The 15421-nt window shown below is 35.4% G+C and overlaps 2 protein-coding genes and 2 non-coding genes across 4 annotated transcripts; 2 read left to right on the forward strand and 2 right to left on the reverse strand.

Moving 5' to 3' along the window:
- Window positions 1–6468: 6468 nt before the first annotated feature.
- Window positions 6469–11363, forward strand: seb-3 (G_PROTEIN_RECEP_F2_4 domain-containing protein). Its single transcript, NM_078095.7, has 11 exons — window positions 6469–6559; window positions 6866–6987; window positions 8444–8562; window positions 8610–8723; window positions 8781–8921; window positions 9493–9795; window positions 9844–9929; window positions 10263–10389; window positions 10438–10532; window positions 10581–10716; window positions 10912–11363. Exons 1-11 carry the CDS (start codon window positions 6483–6485, stop codon window positions 10954–10956), a joined length of 1365 nt encoding a protein of 454 aa, NP_510496.1. The 5' UTR covers window positions 6469–6482; the 3' UTR covers window positions 10957–11363.
- C18B12.13 lies at window positions 7910–8037 on the reverse strand. The gene has a single exon (NR_072653.1). It is a non-coding gene; the product is annotated as an Unclassified non-coding RNA C18B12.13 (non-coding RNA).
- On the reverse strand, window positions 11341–14993 carry dsc-1 (Homeobox protein dsc-1). The gene is made up of 6 exons (NM_078096.4): window positions 14905–14993; window positions 14285–14715; window positions 14171–14239; window positions 13349–13536; window positions 12439–12621; window positions 11341–11699 (listed from the first exon to the last, which is right to left on the reverse strand). The coding sequence occupies exons 2-6, from the start codon at window positions 14700–14702 to the stop codon at window positions 11625–11627; spliced, it is 933 nt and encodes a 310-aa protein (NP_510497.1). The 5' UTR covers window positions 14703–14715; window positions 14905–14993; the 3' UTR covers window positions 11341–11624.
- On the forward strand, window positions 14423–14569 carry C18B12.15. Its single transcript, NR_072654.1, has one exon. It is a non-coding gene; the product is annotated as an Unclassified non-coding RNA C18B12.15 (non-coding RNA).
- Window positions 14994–15421: the final 428 nt, after the last annotated feature.

A 15421-nucleotide genomic window follows, 5' to 3' on the forward strand; every position in this document is an offset into this window, starting at 1 on the left:
TTATTTCCGTCGAACCTAGAAAGTCGTATAACAGCACCATAAATAAGTGTTGTGACAGAAACGGAAGGTGAATTATGTCCACGCCATGTCCATGAATTTTGATGTTTTCATTAATCTTTGAGAACTTGCTGCCACTATAAAGATCGGAAAGAGACGAATGGAAATTTAAAGAATTGGAACGTTTTTAAAGTGGTTTGTCGTGCTGAAAATAGAGTAAGATGATGATATTTGAGATTTTTGAAGGATAAGTCGATGTTTTTGTTATTTTCTTGAAGTTGCTGAAGGTAAGCGGTCATATCTTTTAAATGATTTTTAACTCGATATTGCACCCTCTCTGTGATATTAAAGGTGGTTTACCGAAATTTGAAACTTTGCTTTTTTAGACCCTCCAATAAATACTTTGGTTTTGTATTAGGCGTTTATTCGTTGATTTGAATAAATTTATGGTCAGTGGGGCAAGTTCCAAGAAATTGAAAAAAGTTGTGTTTTTAGCTGAAAATTAGCTTTTTTTCCAAAACTTTGAACCTCCATAACTTTTTTTTGAGAAATTTTCAAAACTTCTCATTACAAAATTCGGTAGTTTTGGGTCATTTTGAGTTTAAAAAGCACAGTCTCAAATTCGGTACACCACCTTTAACAAAAAACAAAAAAAGTACCAAAAAGTCTAAGAAATCAGATGAACAGTTCCCAGATTTTTTTTTAATTTATGACGAATATGTTACCATCCATATTTTACGGGTATAGTTGAATGGACCTTTTTTGTTTTTGTTTTTTTGTTAAAATTTTCTTTTACAACGTACAAGCTCGTAATTCGAAATTTTGATCCTGATATATTTGTAATTGTAATATTTGAAGCCTGTGCAGCATAGCTCAGTCGGTAGTGGTGGTCGCTAGCAAACTGGAGGTCACAAGATCAAGTCCGGCCTCATCTACTTAGGTTCACCCAGCCTCTATCGGTGAAGTGGAGCAATCTACTACTGGACTATCGGCCACAGTCCCCGGCTAGAACGTAGCTTAAATTATAGGCCAGTGGGATCACCTCCAGGCAGTGTTTTTGAATCCAAGATCCGCAGTGCAAAGCGCTTGAAGAACGGATCGTCATTTAATCTTTTAATTTTTTTAATCCATACTTGGCGGGTATAGTTGAATGGAACTTTTTTGTTTCTTTTTTAAAATTTTTTTTACAGCGTACAAGCTCGTAATTGGAAATTTTGTGCACTTGCTGCAATGCTCTAACTATTTCAAAAATCCATAATGTCTTGTAAACTGGCATCTTACCAGAACTGACTGAAAATGTTAAAAATCTATTTCTATCTTAATTATTTCACCATGATATTTCAAATTGTTGAATAACAAGTGTATTTGAACAACATCTACAGATTTTATTCAGATTAAAATATTGTTCTTGGCTTAAGATGGCTATTTTTGATCTGAAAATTAGGTGGTAGTTATTTGTTGTTTTTCAACGTTTTTTTCAACATTTTTGTTTTACTGCAGCAAGACTGGTCCGTATTATCAAAAGTGTGATCTCTGGAAAAATGATCGCAAGCAGAATAAAAAAGAAACTTTTTGTTTTTTCTTCAGTTTTTTGGTAAACCCCAATATCCCAAGATGCTCATTTCCGAGCCAATTCTTATCAGATACCGCTTTATTCTTTTTTCAACACAAAAATAACGCACCGAAGGTTATAAATCAACCTTTTTCCCCCATTTCCTTTGTTTTTTGTTGTTTTTCTTTTGTTTCTGCTTCCTATTCTAGAAGTCATCGCTTGCTATCTTTCCGGTTTATCTAGTTTCTTTTTATTTTCCCCTTTACATTGTCTTTGGGAAAGTCGTCCGTAGAGTTCTGCGGATTTAGTTTTAGCCTGTCTGGCTATTTTCTGAATTACCTTTAATTTGCAGAATGCCGTTGATTGTTTTTTTTTCGAGCTTCAAATAAAGTTTAGGATGAGAAAATCCACATTTTAGAACGTAAGGCGAATTGCTCTAAAATTAAATTAACTAGCCTTTGTGTTTTGTAACGGCGAGACAAAAAGTGCAAAACGTTAAATTTGTCAAAAATAAGAGAGAAATATAAAAATGCATATGCGTTCCCTTCTTTCCGCCTCCCCCTCAGATCAAAACATTTCGTGTTGGAATAATTTCCAATTCTCAAGAGTACGCATTTTTGGGGGTAAGCCACATTTTGAAATAGACATTTCAGGCAAGAGGGCGAATATGTAACGACCGAAGGAAAAAAGTTCGGGTGTCTTTTCCACGTTTCTTTTTTTTTTAGTTTTCGAGGGTGCGAGGGGACTAATTAGTTTTAAAAACATTTTCGCTTGCCTCAAATTGCTTCCCTTTTTTACAATCTTGTTGACTATTCTTATTTCGACGCACGCCGTCGCCCAATTCCAGGCTCATTCCATTTTGTTCATTTTGTTCCGCTCCGGTTCGTACTAGGAATTGTTACCGAGTTCACGAAAATTTTTCTGAACTTGCAAGTGTACATTTCGAGTTTGCGCGTGGAGAGTTTGAACGTTACCCTTTGAGAAAAATGCTGGCCGAGGTGTTTTATGAATTCCACAAAATTTGAAATTTTGGAACATATATTATTAGCTTTACCTTTAAATGTATGTTTATTTTTTATAACTAGACCATCACACTTTGTTAAATTTGTAAGCCGGCTAAAATTGATAATTTAGATTTTGCATAGTGCGAGCTAATAACGATTTAGACAAATTCACAAAATTTGAAATGATTGGAGTCTAATTATTTTCTTCCTGCGAAAAATCATTTTTAAGAAAAGGGCGGATGGCGAGCACGGGTGGCTTAGTGGTAGTGGTGTAGCACTGTCACCCAAAAGGTCGCAAGTTCAATCCCACCTCACCCCAAAAGCTCACCCAGTCTTAAATTGTATTTAGACTAGAAGAGATATGAACACCAGCAGTAACCCTGATAAATCTCTTGCCCGCAGGAGGCTTTTTCGACTCACTCTTGAACCAAACGGACAATTTTTATGTTTACCGTTCCGTAATGGTTTAGAAACATCAAGTCTGGTTGGTTATAGATGTTTCTACAAGGTTTCATATGCTTTGCTTTGAGTTCAGTCAATATTTCCAGATTAAATCTTGTTCCTTCGTTTTAAATTTCAAGTACGCCAATTTGAACAATATTTCAGAAAAAATAGGTAGTAGGTGGATAGGTAGGCATGTGACAGCTGCACATCTCTGAACGCCTGCCAATCTTGAAGTCGCTATGCAAAACTTTAGCCAGTTATATCTTATCTATTTTTAAACATTTCTCTGGCTAGAAGATTGTCTTGTTTTCTTCAATTTAATTATCTTATGTAGTTTCAAACACCACAACGTCACTCTCGTTCTTAGAAATGTTCTTTTCTCCGAGCATTTTTTTTATTTTTCCAGTTCAAATTAACTCTACCCAACTACACATCACAAGTGCTATATAGTTATATAGAAATCGTAAGGTGTGAGAAATTAAGCAATTAAAACCAAAGTCAAGTTGATTTTTTGTTGAAATTTGAGTCAACCGGCGCTGTTTGTATACACATATACAAACAACGGTGACTCCTATTTTTTTTCGATAACCTTTGATTCTTCAAATTGTTTTGTTACGCAACAATTAAAGGATCGTATGATCGTACTCAATTGGTTGTAAAACATGTTTAAAACTTCATTTTACTGTGTTTTGACTTCACTTTTTCCATTTTCTTTTCTTGTTTTTTTGGCAACTACCGTACTCTTTGCTATTTACTAAGAAGTTAATTATGGAGTGACGGGATATGTTTTAGGTGTTCGTGTGTTGTTTCGATTTCTCATCCATAGCTCAAAGTGTCACAAACAACGGTTAGCACATGCTAGAATTTTCCTTTTTTTGTTGTTTTGTTCTTTCTCTCTTAAAATCATGGTCCATTGAAATAGTATGTGCAATCGAACGCCGTAAGTGAGAAGAAAACAGAAGCAAATGAGTGTTCTATAAATAGAGAAATTGAATAGATTTCTATAAAAACTAGAAGATTAAGTTCCCCCCTTCTCTCTTTCTTTTTCACTTTTTATTTCAAAAGTGGTTCAACTAATTATCTGGGAAAAAACAACTAGAAAAAGAAAAATTGGCACAAAAACAGAGGACCAATAACAAATCAAAGTGTGCATGAAATTTTGAAAATCTGCAAATGTGCACTTTATTTTAACGTAACAGGGAAGGTGACATTAAATTTGAAAAGTTAAGTTATTTAACACCTATTGAGAAAATATGGTACTTAAGTGAGAATTGAAGCGGACGCTTTTAAGGGCCTAATTCTTTTGACTACGATGCATCAACAGTACACTCAATTTCTAAAATAATGGAAATATTATCTTCAAGATGAAAAAAAACACCCAATTTTCTTATGATTTGAATTAAAAATTGTGAGGTTTTTCCTTTTTCGTATAATTTTCAAACATGTCAACTAAGAATTCTGGCTTAAGAAACGCCAATATGGCAAAATATCGTAACAGTAATTAATTAAACACCATGAATACATTTTAACATTTCTTGTAAAATTGTTTCATTAAAGTTAAAAGTGCAATTACTTACTTTTCGCATTTCATAAGTTCATAAAAAAGAAGGCAACTAAAATTTGTTGGTTTTCTAAGACGTTCCTATTTAAAGGTTGAGTAGCGTCAGTGGGGATTTTGTCTAAATCTAAATCTAAATCTATCGTGATTCAAAACGACCAAATATCATAATAAAACACTCCAAAAATGATTTTTCATAATTTCCGAAGTTTTTGCAAACTGCCAAAATTTTGAAAAATATGAGCTTTTGAGGAATTTCAAAGAAATGCCACATGTTCCGACCCCTACAATGTTTTAATACAAATAATTAAAACAAAATTACAGTATAAAAAGTGTAGAAAATTTTTTTTTTCAGGTCGACTTCCAAAATTATGAGTGGCAAAAACTGAGTAACTGTCACGTTTTGACAGTAACTGGCGCTACTCCACCTTTAAGTTACATTTCAATTTTTTTAATCAACATTGTAGAGGTTCAAACATGCGATGCCCAATTTTTTTTTCAAACGGCCAGTTTTTTGTTTGAAAATTTTCCGAAACTGACTTGTTTGAAAATGTTCAAAAGTACACGTTTTTGTGATTTCCGCCCACATTTGACTATAATGAGTGTATTCAAACAAACCCCCTTTGAAGCTACTCCTTCTTTAATGCTTTAACTTCATACAACTCCTAAACCTACGTGTAAGCTTTACCCAGCTAATCATCTATTGGTTGTCCGATCATTTGCATCTGCATTTCCAATCATTTGGTAATTACACGACATTTCTTCACTTTAATACCCGGGAATACTACAACAACAACAACTTTTTATGCAGGCCAATCTATCTTCATTTTCCTGAGAAGCAACTTTTTAATATCTTTAAGAATAAACAATTTTTTTGGGGGGGGGGGGGGGGGCAGCCGACAGTTGGCGTGTTCTTTCTTATGCTTGGATTTTTGCTCTCAGCAAAAGTTCATTTTAATTCAAAAAGTTCGAGCTTGTTCGGTCGGCTTGTTCGCCTTCCTCTTCATTTCTTTTCAACATTTCACCAAGCCAATTTGAGCAACTTCAACTCCTTTTTCACCCCCCCCCCCCCCCCCCCCCCTCCCTATTCCAATTGGTGTTTGAGCCTTTTCTATTCGAGTCTTATTTTTATTGCGAGTAAACCTAGAAGTATTATTTCCACGCCGTGAAAAGGGACTAATGAATGTAGTTTCCTCTTTTTTTTTTTGAAGAGTTCTTGGTCGCCTCTTTTTTAGTGGGTTCTTAGACCTTATATGACAAAAGGAAACCCATGAATCAGGATCTGGCAGTGAGGCGTGTAATCCTTTCTTTCCTCACCATTTCAAAATACTTTGAAGGTTCTGGCAAAAACCGGACTCTATATATTCCACATCGGTGCTCTTATTCTCGGTTTCATATTTATTTATATTTATTTTTGCTGCTGCTAAATCGACTTCTTACATCCGTGAAACCAACTTTAGGAATATCTAGATCTGTTATTATGTTTGTGATTTGCAAGCAGACATGTCAAGTTATAATTAATCTCAGACAATCTCTAAATTGTTGCCTAATCTCAATTGCCCTTTGCTCGGGCATCCTAGAAATCTGTAAGCCATTGGCTTTTCTGTGACTGCTCTTTGTTTTCTCACAGATCTCAATGGTGCTACTACTAACGGCTCAATTTTCATTCAGGGCGTCGGGTCGTGCCGCACCATTACTTGTTTTATTCACTCTTTTTTCTCTTTTTTTTTCTTCATCTCACTAAAATAAAATAGTTTTGTCCCCCCCCCCCCCCCTCTTTTGCCTCTTTTGCCCGGAGCATCATCCCCTCCCTTTTTCACCCCTTCTTTGCCACCCACTATGAACTCGACGTGTTATTGTCATTTTCAGTCCTTTTGCGCAGATTTCTTCTTCCTACATTGTCAACCTTTCAGAAACTTGTTGCTCAATGACAAGTATTATACGAGCCGAGTATGCAGCCTGCCAAGAATTGAAAAAACTGGAAAACAGTTCGTATAATCCGGGGTGGGTCAAGTTCCAGTGTTCAGTTTTTTTAAAGGTTCTAGTTTCAAACTCACGTGGTGTCAGAGTGTCGCATATCGACTTGATCTACGTAGATCTACAAAAAGTGCGGGAGAACAGACGCAGAGTTCTCAACTGATTTAGCATGGTTAAGAATGTGGTGACGTCACATTTTTTAAGCGAAAAATTCCCGCATTTTTTGTAGATCATACCTGGCACCACGTGAATAATTGATTTATTTATTTTAGCCTGTAGGTTTCAAAATGTTAAATTTAATCATTAGGAATTATTAAATTTATGCCATTTCAGAGGTTGTTCAGTTGACTTTGACAAATCATTATGTTGGGCAAGTGCACATATTGGACAGCAGATGACCCGAGACTGCCCATTCACATTTTGCACTGCAATTCCTGGGTGCGAAGAAATTAAAGGTTTGTTGAAATTTCTAAAAACGGAAGCGTTGAAAAATACTTCCGCAATTTGCGATTAGGTACTGATGAACGCTTCAGATACTCCATGAAGGTTAGAAAAACAAAAAAAGTAAATCGTTGATTTGTTTCTTAATTGAATGGGACGTTTTTTTTTTCATGAAGGGTTAGCAAGTGTATTATGAGTACATCAATGGTATTGGAAGAATAAAAAGTAGACTTCTGAAATTAGATTTGTTTCTGAAATAATTGTGTGGTTGAAAATAACTTTTAGCTATGTTCTGACTGAAAATTTTTACATGACTTTGCCCAGAAAATTTGAAAAATTAAAATTTCCTGAAAGCAATTTCAGATCTACTTTTTTCTGGTTCACAGTGCCCGTATGCAGCTAAATTTCTTGTAGTGACCTATTAAGAAGATGATCTTTCAAAGTATCAGTGTAGTAATTTTCAAAAATTAAAAGCTGTAGCTCCACTAGCCCTTAACATGTGATAATGTGCACATGTTGCTATTGGGAGCTATTCAGCAAGCTATGGGTGTTCAGTAACTCATAATTTAGGAAGTCGGCCAACAAAAAATCCCCACTGACGCTACTCCACCTTTAAGTATTCCAATATTTTACATAATCTGCTCAACTGTTAAGACATGTTTCAATTAATGTACAATTAGTTTGTCTTGGCTCCTGTTTTTAGTTGTTGTCTTTTATTAGATCCTCATCTTCCCGTTCTTTTGAGCGAGCTCACATGAACTTTCTGACCGATTGCTCTGTAGTTTGCTATGTTTATCTAGAGCCATTTATAAAAAGCTCAACTCCTGGAACACACGTCAAACCACAAAGACACGAATGCCTTCCACTCGGTTTTAAGCCGATGGATTCCTCGAAAAAAAAAAATCGAGAAGCGTTTTTGCTCGTTTCTGGTGATACTTTTATCTTAGTCATTCATCAAACTCGACGCAACGCCGATGCTTCCGGCAGCTAGTGCGAAAAACAAAGAGAAAAAAAAAGGCAGAGCGCAACACTCAAAACTTTGCCTGCTTTTTTCTTCTAGCCGCTAGTATTTTGTAAAATTGTGTAGGGAAAATTTTCGGCTCCCGACGAGAAGGAAGGATACAAGATGAGAAGAACAAAGAAACGCGCGAACATAATTCTTGAATATATGACTAGTAAACTATGGTAATTCCCTGAAGAAACAGACTATTGTTGCGTTACGCAATGCTGGGGCTGGAATGGGAAGGTTAGGTGTGAGTAAAAATGGGCAATCTAAGGGATTGTCGAATTCTCGGATACTGGGTATTTTTAGGACACCAAAAATACAACAAAGACGTTAAAGTTATTTTTGTGCACAACCAAGTGCAAAAGTAGTAATTTGGAAGCGGCCGACACGTTCGGGGTTCCGCGCCGCACTATACAAGCCCGAATAGCAATGCTCCAATCCAGCTATACACACTTGAATTTCAGACAGATACATGGTTTCCCGGAATTGCAACAGTATGGGCGTATGGCAGGACTCGAATTACACAATGTGCATCAAAGTTGTTGAGGAATATGCTCAATGTCTACAAGGATTTTGCAGAGTTGTACGTCTAAACAATAGATGTTCTACTTTACAAAAATAACTTTTCAGTGTCCTGATGTTCTTCGAGACTTGGTGATATCGGTATCTTTAACGTTATCCTTTGTATCTGTCATACTTCTAGTGGCGGCAATCGTTTTGTTTTCGATATTTGACTCGATTCAGGTTTCTAACCAACTGACACCACGATTTACAAAAATTAATCGTGTTTTTTTGTTTCAGTGCCGGAGGTTATCAATTCACAAGAACTTAGCAACTGCGTTCGTTTTTCGATTTGCTGTTTTGGCGATTTGGACGATTGTGCAAACAACGAACGTGTTTCAAGATTGTACAAGATTAACTCCGCTGCCTCTTTGGGACTACGTTAGTTTTTTTAAAGTTAAAAAAAAACAGTTGTAAGCGTTGAGCACTAGTACAAACACCGGATTTCAAAATGGCAATAGTTCCATTTTATAGTAGAAGGTCCTAGTTACTAACTTACCTTACTTTGTAAAATACTTCCCAGGTTAGAATAGGTTTTGTCTAGGTAGGAAAGTAGTGTAATAGTCATCAGTTAAAAAGTTTCCAAAATGCAAAATGTCGAAAATTGAGCGTACCTCTCGAACAGATGCAAGTTTCTCGATATTTTAACTTATGAATGTTTCAAACAACTCTATATATCTTTCTCTTTCAGTTCTTTACAAGTAAGGCTGACGATAATGCGACATGGACCTGGATCCTAGATCCTAGGTCCTAGGTCATATATCCAGGTCGCCTTTGAAAAACCGCGGGTTAAAAAAAATTTCCAGGCGCCCAGATTGACATATGTCTACTTACAAGTAAATACTTACTCGCTTATAGAAATTAAAGTTTTTTTTTTCCAAATGAGGAATTTGAATATTGCATTTCTCTATACTATCATTTCTTCGATATACCATCATTCTTCAATTTTCAGGAATGGATTTGCAAAGCTATTCTCTGGTTCGTCATATATTTCAACGTTGCGTCCGTCATGTGGATGTTGATCGAAGGCGCCTTCCTCTACAGTCGATTCACTGTATTCGCTATGCGTCACAGTGATGCACCATGGTCTCTTTACCTGGCGTGTGGGTGGGGCGTCCCGTTCGTGGTTGTAACGGCATGGGCATTGGTTCATCAATACATATCCAGCCAACAAACAAATTCATTTTGTTGGCTGCCTTATGCCCAGGGACTCCATTTGTGGATTCTTGCTGGAACTATGGGATCCGCATTAATTGTAAGTTGTTGTATGGCCATATCGGATTTAAATCAATATTATTTCCAGATGAATCTTATATTCTTGCTTATGATTGTGGTGATATTGGTGCAAAAGTTACGAACGGAGAATTCTGCGGAATCCAAGAAAATTTGGTTAGTGCATAGCTTTTTTAATTTTTAACGCGCTATGCATTCAAGCTTAATGCAAGCCACGTCCTAGCCGGGGACTCTGGCCGATAATCCAGTCGTGGATTGCTCCACTTTCCAGTAGAGGCTGGTTGAAAACCTAGGGGGTGAGGCCGGTCTTGAACTCATGACCTCCAGATTTCTAGCGGCCACCACTACCGACTGAGCTATCACCCCATGTTTTTTTTTCATTCTCTTCCTAGTCTAAACATGTTCTTAACAATACAAATTCCAATGCCATAAATCAAACTTTTCCCATCACTGAACCATTTTAAAAACACATAACAAAACACTTTCCAGGAGAACAATAAAAGCAACTCTTTTGTTAGTGCCACTCCTCGGCATTTCAAACATCCCTCTTTTTTACGAGCCGGAGCACCCGAGCTCTGTCTACATGCTCGGCTCGGCTATTTTACAACATAGTCAGGTGAGATAAGAGTACACCAGGATTTTTTTCTAAGATTTCTGATTTCAGGGTATTTTTATTGCGGTCTTGTATTGCTTCTTGAATAGTGAAATCCAGGGAGCGCTGAAGCGGCAATTGTCAAAAGTGCCATTTGAGTTCTTCAAGTGAGTTCTTTAAACAAAAAATTTGAATTAAAACATGATTTTTTTCAGAACTAGGAATCGATTCGAAACTGAAAGAACTTACGTGCCTGAAGCAAGAAATGCCACGAAAAATGGAGTTCCGATGGAGGAAATGAACAAAACTAAAAATATTGAGAGTGGTGAAAATACGGAATCTCAAGATCAGGTATGTTTTGAAAAACTTACCAATGTTAATTTTTTAATTTCATAGTTCGAAAAATTCACTAAAAAATGCTAAAAAATTCAGAAAAAAAACGCTGAAATTTGGTGAATTAGTTTTTGCAGCGGCCGGAGATTTAATTTTTCCTAAATTGTGAAAGCTATGCACCTTTTTAGTTTTTAAAAACGTTTTACCTTGCAGGTTAGCACTGGAAAGCAAATCTACTCGGTGTCTACGAAATCTTAATCACACCGCCCCCTCTTCAAGTTATTTGAAATTTCCAATAACTTCATTGTGATTCGATTTCTTTTATTCTCGAACTGTCCTCAATTATCTTCAATCAAGATTTTAGAATATTTTATGTTTTTATTATTATTATTATTATTATGATTATCATTTTGAACCCGTCAACAGCCCAAAGCAAAATCACTTTCCCGCCCTAAACCTTATTTGCCAAACGAATGATTACGGGTTCCTACCCACCAAATTTCCAATAGTTCCACTTTGTTTGGTCAATCATCTTTCAAAAAAAAAAGAAGTTTTGAATGCTACTTGAATTGATCTCAAAATGCCCTGCGAATTTCTGAAATTCATAATGAACACCAATGATTTAGAAACTTTCATGAATGATTCGAATGAATGGTTTTATTTATTAATATTATCTAATTATCTGACAAAACTAACGGTTAAAAAGTGATATGAAAATCTAGAATAAGCACATAATCACATATACAAACGAAAAATATATAGATGAAAAGTCAAAAAATAACATAGAAAATTGCAAAATACATATTTCTTGATCTGTATAACAGGTACAAACTGGCTTTTTGATTTGTTCTAAGAGGAAGAAAAAACAACCAAAATTTCAACTTAAAAAATCCAAATAAATGATATTGAGATAGTATATCGATGCCTTATTGATGCTCCTGTAGGCTTGGAAATTCAGGAAAATCTTGTTCAGTGTTCATTGGGAATTGGTCAAGGGACATCTGAAATTTAAATATATATATTAATTGTGTAAACCATAAAAATTATTCACTACAATGGTTTATAGTGATAACATGCCATTGTAAAACTTTTATAAAAACTTTCGAATAGCTTTTTTAGGGCTAATTATTTTTGACAAAAGAATAGTAGATGAACACGGTCTGTAATTCCAGCTCAGCAAAGCTTTATACATAAATAATACTTTAGAAAGTTGAATAGTTACTAGCTAATTCATTAATTAAAGGTGGAGTAGCGCCAGTGGGGAAAGTGTTAAAACTACTCCTATAATGCCAGAATAACCGAATATCATATGAAACCTTTTCAAACAATTTTTGAAATGTTTTATTTACTGTAAAAAAGTAACAATTACTCAGTTTTTTCAACTCATAATTTTGGAAGTCGACCAAAACAAATTTTTTCTTACATTTTTTATACTACAATTTTGTTTTAATTATTTGTATTAAAACATCGTAGGTGTCGGAACATGCGACATTGCTTGGGATTTCCTCAAAAGCTCATATTTTTCGAAATTTTGGCAATTTGCCAAAATTTTGACCGGAAATTATAAAAAAGTCTAAACATTTTTTTAAAAGTATTTTATTATCATATTTGGTCGTTTTGGATTATTATAAGTATAATTATACAAAATTCCCACTGACGCTACTCGATCTTTAATATCAAATTTTTTGCCAAATTATTTTCATACGGAAGTTTTCAGTTGTTAATCTGTAATAGCCTTACCGGTTGATTGGGAATACCAAAAGAATTTGGATGCTTTGCATTCGGACCATCATCTGGATGTTGCGCAGAAAAACACGCAAAATCAAACGAGTTTGATCCTCCACTGAAAGATTCATTCCGAGTGCGATCCCGTTGACGGTGCTCCTTCCTTCTCCATTTTGCGCGTCGGTTTTGAAACCATACCTGAAGTTTGAATAATTGAAATATTTATTGGTTTGTGTGTGTGTGTGGTTTTCTTGGTGTTTTCGCGTTAAATCAAATCTCTCGAAGCGATTTGGCTCACTTCAATTGTGACAGATAGTTGCTCGTAAATTGCAACTCGAGAGTTGAGGCCCCCACATGTGGACAGCATACGCTACCGTAGCCTATGGTAGGGAGGGGAAGATGGGAAAACAAGTGTGATCAAGAATCGGTTTATGGCAGGTTGTAGTTTTTGAGAATGGAAGATGGAATCATGGTTTTTTTCAGTTAAGTTGAAATTACAACATGTATTGTAAACAATTATCAAAAATTAGCTTTATGAATTTCTCATGAGTTGAGTGGAACTAAATTCTGAAAAAAAAAATTCCTCTATTATTCTTGCCCTCCTCCAATCAGAAAAAAATACCCGTTATACCTGAAACTTATAACTTGTCTTATTTGAATAGGTCTGTCGTTTCATAAAATGTTTAGCATTTATCTTCATTTCTAATCATTTGAATCCAAAGATGCACATGATCATTTTCGTTTGAGCTCTATTTTATATTCCAAAGGATTTTGAAAGAGTGAAAATTGTGTCAGAGGGGCTAATCTTCTACAGATGACATCAAAGGAAATCCTACTAGTAATATTCTTTTTTCTTCAATTATTCATAGCATAAAAATCAAGATTTTGATCAATTTCAAAAAGATTAAACACTATGTACACTCACCGTGATACGATCCTCTGGAATTTTCAAAAAGTCAGCCATATACTTTTTGGCCTTGTGATCCGGGTAGTGTGATTCTTTGAATGAATCTTCAAGGAAGGTGGATTGAAGTTCGGTGAAGTTGGTTCTGAATCTTCGTCGGCCTCCACAACTTTGAGCATTGTCGCTTGACATCAGAGAAGGGTTCAGAGCTGGAAAGTAAGGATTTCAGATGATGTACAATAGTTTTGGACCGTTTGGAACAGTTAATTTTGAAATGAGTAGAAAAAATGTTACAGTGTGGTGAAATAGAGCTAAATCAAGGACAATTATGTATCACAATTCCTTTCATGTAATTAAAAAAAAGGGATACATATAAATAAAATATAAATTATTTTAGTCGGCGTAAATAGATCAATGAATTTATTTTAAATTCATTTTAGAATATGGTTCTAGAAAAATTACGTTCGGAAAATGATATAGTAAGCATAACAAAACAGTAATCAGAAGTGTGAAACATTCAAAATGCTGATTTTTTTTTGTGAACGTGTCACTATCAAAACTTCAAGTGTTAAATTTTAAATTTAAATTTTCATAAAAAAGTTGTTTTATACTTTGATATTAATTCATTCTTCCCTATTTTTCAAGTTTTTACATGAATTTCCCACCCTCTGGATTAACTAGTACCGATCTGTTTCTAGTAATCCTTGAAAACATTGACTTTTTACTGGGATTAAATATGGAATCAATGCAACAAGTTTTGATAATCTTTTTTAAAAAGATTAATTTTCTAAAGACAATGAAACTTTAGCGGTCAGTTTTCGATTCTTGAAAACTTTGACTTACTTGAATTGCCAACGTTTGGTGCAGAGATGGAGCGTGACGCATTTTCAAAATATGAATTGTCAGGAATCACTGGAAAAAATATTTTTGCTGATAAACTTTCTAAATTTAACTTACTAGAGTTTCCATAAGCATGGGGAGAGAACATATGCGGATCCTGATTTCCAATATGATCATACGGACTCAATTGTGGCAATTGCCCAGTTTCATGTGCAGATGAAATCGGTGAAACCGTTGTTGGACAATCAAAATCCGATAAATAATGCTGATTCGACATTTGAAAGTGGTTATGAAGGGCGACGCCGAGGTTATGGTAGTAGGAGGCGGGCGGTTCGTCGGCATGCTGTGAATCGCCGCAGCTCCAGCGACGAGCAAGCTGTGGTCCCAGATTGCGCGGCGGGTGGAATTGTTGAGCTCCCTGTTGCACTGGTGGCACAGAAAAATCGGTGGTTACAGACAAAGCTTCTGATTTTGGAAGTAGCATCGGGAGATCAGGAAAGTCGAATACGTTGTTGAGGTTGGTATGAGGGTTCATATTTGGTTCAGATCTGAAAAGTTCATCGGAATATTTATTAGATAATTATCATCAATTTACAAATAGATCGCATGTTTTATTATTCGGTTAGATTGAAAGTTAAAATCTATTTTTCCAATGTCATATCTATTTCTAACTTTGCTATGTTTTTGGATCAAATTACAAGACAAAAACTGTGTGCAAAATTTAATTAAGCTCTTACCTCATTGACTTGAATTTTCAGCACTTGACCAAAGTCCTGAAGATAGTTTCTGCACCAACTCGAAAATAGTAAGAAGTGCAAATAATGTGTGAAATGAGAAAAATGAATAACTGATCTCACCTTGCTCGCTTCTTTTTATCATCCAATTAATCCCCTCTATTAATCTCTTCAATTCACTGTTACTTTCTCTGATAAAACTTCTTTGCGAATGCCATCCACATTTTTTATTTCCACCCTCACATCTGAGATTAATTGAGGGGGATTAGTTAGTCAGATCACTAAAAATGCCAACTTTTCCACAGCTCACTAATCCATTCAGAGCAAGAACTCCTAGCTGCGGTGGGGGTGGCTATTCTTCGGTGACCAAGCGAAGGGTTAATCTTCTTTAATAATCTTTTATGAAGTGACGCCAAGTGAAACACTACACTCTTTCAAACAGTTCACGAATCAAAATGTTTCAAATATACAGAGTAAACTGTAACCAAACTGTACACTTTGATTACTGCTAAAATTTAGT

Source organism: Caenorhabditis elegans, chromosome X, assembly GCF_000002985.6.
Source record: "Caenorhabditis elegans chromosome X".
Classification (NCBI taxonomy): Eukaryota; Metazoa; Nematoda; class Chromadorea; order Rhabditida; family Rhabditidae; genus Caenorhabditis; species Caenorhabditis elegans.

Excerpts from the sequence above, each read along its gene's own strand:
- seb-3 (NM_078095.7), top strand. The coding sequence starts at position 6,483 with ATGACAAGTATTATACGAGCCGAGTATGCAGCCTGCCAAGAATTGAAA. Across the intron at positions 9,796-9,843 it reads CTATGGGATCCGCATTAATT|ATGAATCTTATATTCTTGCT; the intron begins GTAAGTTGTTGT and ends TATTATTTCCAG. Across the intron at positions 10,390-10,437 it reads CTATTTTACAACATAGTCAG|GGTATTTTTATTGCGGTCTT; the intron begins GTGAGATAAGAG and ends TTCTGATTTCAG.
- dsc-1 (NM_078096.4), bottom strand. The coding sequence starts at position 14,702 with ATGAACCCTCATACCAACCTCAACAACGTATTCGACTTTCCTGATCTC. Across the intron at positions 14,240-14,284 it reads CCATGCTTATGGAAACTCTA|TGATTCCTGACAATTCATAT; the intron begins GTAAGTTAAATT and ends TATTTTTTCCAG. Across the intron at positions 12,622-13,348 it reads TTCCAGAGGATCGTATCACG|GTATGGTTTCAAAACCGACG; the intron begins GTGAGTGTACAT and ends TTCAAACTTCAG.